At 35.9% G+C, this 5,150-nt stretch overlaps 1 protein-coding gene across 1 annotated transcript in view; it reads right to left on the bottom strand.

Moving 5' to 3' along the window:
* The window catches only part of LOC107615793, a gene marked incomplete at its 5' end in the record, with an annotated part of 12,452 nt that continues 8,348 nt past the window's right edge, over positions 1,047 to 5,150 (bottom strand). The window contains one exon of the mRNA XM_021111964.1: positions 1,047 to 1,303. Coding sequence (XP_020967623.1) covers positions 1,116 to 1,303 — 188 coding nt within the window. The remainder of the gene's footprint in view (positions 1,304 to 5,150) is intronic.

Raw genomic sequence — 5,150 nt, forward strand, 5'->3', positions numbered from 1 at the left:
TAAAATATTTTTTATAATTTTTTAACCTATGATCTAAAGACACAATTATAATAACCCATTAAAAAGTACTTAATTAGTTAATACAAATAATTTGTGTAATTGATTTAGTTCAATAAATTAAAAAAAATAAATGTAAAAGGAAGAGATAAAGAGAAAGTGAAATTATAAAAATGTGTAGCCATTAAAAAGCAATAAAAAAGTCCCTTTTAGTTTTTTATTTATTAATTATTAATTTATTATAATTAATTTCACAATATTTATTATACGTTATTCATCTTACAAATTAATACAGTCAATTAATTGATATCAATTATCGATAATTAATTTTAATTGATATAACTCATTTCGCTATACTTTCTAAATAAATAATTAAAAATGCACATCTCAATCTTTTGTTAAAGTAGAATAAAATAAATTATATAAATTGAGTAGATATAAATCTGAAAATTAAAAAATTTTATTAACAACTCAAATTAATTAGTACCATAAAACTAAATTTAATGTCTATTTTAAAAATAATTATTGACCTTTTATTCTTTTAATTATTAATAATTTAAATAAAGTAATACCCTATAACTTATTTTGTTATCTATTTTAAGTAATTACTAACATTCTATTTTTATAATTATTTGCTTGTCTTATTTATCATTTATGCTTTCAATCAATTATATTAATAAAAAAATAAACTAAATTAACTCCAATTATACTTGGACTATTCAACAATTCAACATATAATCTTTTTAATTTGGGATTAACTACTAATGATAGAAAATAAAAAATTTAGAGCAATTCAATATTATGAACATTAATTATTATTGTGAAATAACCTAAAATCATAATGCAATTTATTTTTAAAGAAATAATCAAGTATTATTGTTAATTATGAAATAACCTAAAATCATCCTTTAATTATTCATTATGATAATGTAATATTACATTTGGCTCAATATAAAAGAAATGGAATGTAGCTCCAAGGCCATCTCTAGCCAAGTATGGTATAGGCTTGACAATTATATGATCTAGCTCTGATATCAACATATTTTTTAGTACTAGAACATGAAAATTCAACCGAGTCTAGCATATAATAAAAGCCTTAGTTCAAACAAAATTCATATTTAGATATTATTCGACCAGTTAGCAGCACTTCCAACCCTTGACATGCCAGTTGATTCCTTCTTAGCCTCATCCACTTTGAAAGTTGCACCACACACCTGACCAGAACTGTCAACTCTTGGGATAGACTTCAGATCATTAAGTGGATGCTCAAAATTGCTCAAACCTCCGGATGTTGTAAAGAAGAATCCTAAACAAGCAGCAATACAAGTTATTTTTTGCCGCATGATGTATAATTTGGAATAATAAGAGAACCTTGAAATGGAAAAGATATTGCAAAGTAAACCATAAAAAATAAAGGTGGGTGAGGAAAAAGAAAATATCTATGTACCTACATTTTCCATTCCTGGGTTACCAACTCTTAATTCCTTTCTTCCCCGAGTAAGGATATTGATATAGCATTCTAGAATTCCTAAACATCCTTCTAAATGCTAAATGAAATAAGAAGTATATAATTTCAATGTTCTGAAAACTTTAAAATCCAATAGGTTCTTCTATCATTTAGTTAAGATGCTTAAAAGGAACCATTAGGAGTGATGACAAGCCATCTTAGCCTAGTTTCACTAGCCTTTTTCTTTGTTTTCATTAGGTTTTATGCACTTTCTTGCATTCTAAGTAAGTAATCTGGAATGGAAATACATGACTTCTTTGAATCAAACAACCACCATATAATTGATGCTAAATCATGAGGTTTAGGCTAAATTTAATTGATTTTTAATGATTTATAAACCTTGTGAATTTAGTGATACTTTGATTAGTTGTTTTGATTAATTATAGGTGAAGAAAAGAAGAAAAGAAGAAAGCGTAGCCTAAAAAGTGTGGCCAAGAAAGGAGGAAGTGTGGCGCAACAAACCATGAAGCTCTCTCCAAGAACACCAAGCTCACCAAGGGAGCGCTACATTCTCTCTCAAGGGACCAAGGCACAAAGCTCTGCTCACTTTGTGAGCTGAGCACAACACAAGACCAAGAAACAAGGAAAGGAAAGACCAAGATCAGCTCACAAAGTGAGCATTATCGAGAGCCCACAAGAAATAATTCAAAGAAAATAAGTTGCAAGTGCATTCTCCAGGGTTTGAACTCATGACCAAAGGGGATGGGGGAGCGCTACTCACAAGGAAAAATAAGCCAAAAATGGCCAAATGCATCCCCAAGGTTCGAACTCCACACCTTGAGGAAGCAAGGAAGCAAGGCACCACAAGGCAACCAAAGAAATGGGCAGCGCATGCTTCCCTCAAGGTTCGAACCAAGGACCTTCCCTTGGATACTCCAAGGCTCAGCTCACTTGGAGAGCTGAGCGCTACCCATGGGCATCACACTAGCGCATCTTGACACGGCCAGGGGGAGTAGAGTGCGCAACAAATGTGACACGGTCCAGGAGCACACAACGCGCAACAATTTTTGTGCACCAAAGCACCAATGCTCAGCTCACTTTGTGAGCTGAGCTTTCCCCTGATGCCTCCCCCAAGCAACAGCACGCTATGCAAGGCCTCCCCACACTAAGTCTCAAAGCTCAGCTCACTTTGTGAGCTGAGCATCCCCCTGGAAGCAAATTTCTTCATGGGCTGAAAAATCAACCAAAAATCCAATTAAATTCAAATCTTCACAAAATGAAAAGCCCATCCAAATTCCAATATCCAAGAATAGAAAGTGTATAAATAGGAGTTAGTTTGATGTAATGAGGACTTTTACCCTCTTCTTTTTTTTAGACTTTACTTTTGATTTTTCTTTGAACTCTCATTTTCATTTTGAGCTTTTTGTTTTTGAATTTAGATTCCAGAGAATTGGGAAGGAGAATTGATCTCTCTTCTTCCTTGTTCTTGCTTGAGCACTCTTTAATTTTCTTGCTTTGGATCTTGGGTGAAGAATTGAAGAACTTCTGTTTCAATCTCACCTTGAGATCTCTTCTTTAATTTTCTGCATAATTGAATTTCATTTTCTGTTCATTGCTTCTTCTTCTACTCTTTCTGCAATTTACTTTTCTTTATTTCTTTTGCAATTGTTCTTGTTGGATCAAGGAAGGATTTGAGATCTAGACTTGTTATCTAGTCTCTTCCACTCCTAAGATCTTCAACCTCTTTTAATTTGCTGCAAATTAAGCATTGCTCACTTTCTGTTTTTAAATTCTCAAAGCATTTTTACTTTTTTGTTGAGATCCAGTTTAATTCAATTAATCCTCTACTCTTCTGTTTATTGTAATTTACCTTTGCTTGTTTAAATTCTGCAAATCCCAATTCCCAATCCCTTTTATGATTCAAGCAATTTACATTTCTTGCACTTTAAGCTTCAGTTATTTACATTTCTTGCAATCTAAGTTTCTGCAATTTAAATTACTTGTACTTTAAGATTCAGCACTCCTACTTTCTCTGTTCTTTAATTTACTGCAATTCTCCCCTCTCCCTTTACATTTCATGCAATTTAGCTTCTGTTAATCACAACCACTCAACCAATACTTGATTCGCTTGACTAAATCAACCACTAAACTAAAATTGCTCAATCCTTCAATCCCTGTGGGATCTGTAAGGCCCACATCGGTTGGAGAGGGGAACGAAGCATGCCTTATAAGGGTGTGGATACCTCTCCCTAGCATGACGCGTTTTGACGAGTGAGTGTGGGGGGCTTCGGCTAGCATCCCTATCGTCAAAAGCAAAACCGTGAGGCCTTGTGTGCCAAAGCGGATAATATCGTGCTAGCGGGTGGTCTGGGCTGTTACAGATGGTATCAGAGCCAGAACCCGGATCGATGTGCCAGCGAGGGCGCTGGACTCCCTTAGGGGGGTGGATTGTAAGGCCCACATCGGTTGGAGAGGGGAACGAAGCATGCCTTATAAGGGTGTGGATACCTCTCCCTAGCATGACGCGTTTTGACGAGTGAGTGTGGGGGGCTTCGGCTAGCATCCCTATCGTCAAAAGTAAAACCGTGAGGCCTTGTGTGCCAAAGCGGACAATATCGTGCTAGCAGGTGGTCTGGGCTGTTACAGGATCGACCTCACTCATGTGAGTTATTATTACTTGATGCGACCCGGTACACTTGCCGGTGAGTTTTGTGTTGGATCGTTTTCCACACCATCAAGTTTTTGGCGCCGTTGCCGGGGATTGATTAGATTGACAATGATTAAGTGAAGTGGAGATCTAGATCTAGCATTTTTATTTTCTGTTTCTTTAATTTTTGACTAACACATTAACTGTTTGAATTTTTGCTTAAGCCAACTAACATTTCACTTCTAGCACTAGATTGAAGTGTCACTGGTTCTGTGTGTTTCTTATGCTTTGGTTGTATGTCAGGTACAAGGAGAGTCATACCCATATTTTGTGAACAAGACGAAAGAACCCTCAGAAGATTAAGAAGAGCTGAAAGAGGGAAAAACATTGTTGGAGAAGAGGAGTCAGAAGAAGAATTCCAAGATATGGAGGAACACTTAACAAATCCACCAAATCAACTCGAAGGAGCAGCCAATAACAACAATAATCCACCACAGAGAAGAGTTTTGGCTTCCTACACATGTGCAGATCCTAGACATTGTGGGAGTAGCATTCTTACCCCAAATGTTAATGCAAATAACTTTGAACTAATGCCACAACTCATCACCTTGGTTCAAAATAATTGTTCTTATGGAGGAGGACCACTTGAAGACCCTAACCAACACTTGTCCACCTTCTTGAGGATTTGTGACACTGTCAAAACCAATGGTGTGCACCCTGACAGTTACAAGCTACTGCTATTTCCATTTTCTCTCAGAGACAAAGCCACTAAATGGTTGGAATCCTTCCCAAGAGACAGCATCAACAATTGGGATGATCTAGTAACCAAGTTCCTTGCCAAGTTTTACCCACCTCAAAGAGTTATTAGATTGAAGACTGAAGTACAAACATTCACACAAATGGATGCTGAACCCTTGTATGAGGTATGGGAACGATACAAAGCTCTAATCAGGAAGTGTCCACCGGGAATGTTCAGTAAGTGGGACAGATTGCATAATTTCTATGAAGGCTTGACACTGAAATCTCAAGAGGCTTTAGATTATTCAGCAGGAGGCTCTT

Source organism: Arachis ipaensis, chromosome B09 (assembly GCF_000816755.2).
Source record: "Arachis ipaensis cultivar K30076 chromosome B09, Araip1.1, whole genome shotgun sequence".
Taxonomy (NCBI): Eukaryota; Viridiplantae; Streptophyta; class Magnoliopsida; order Fabales; family Fabaceae; genus Arachis; species Arachis ipaensis.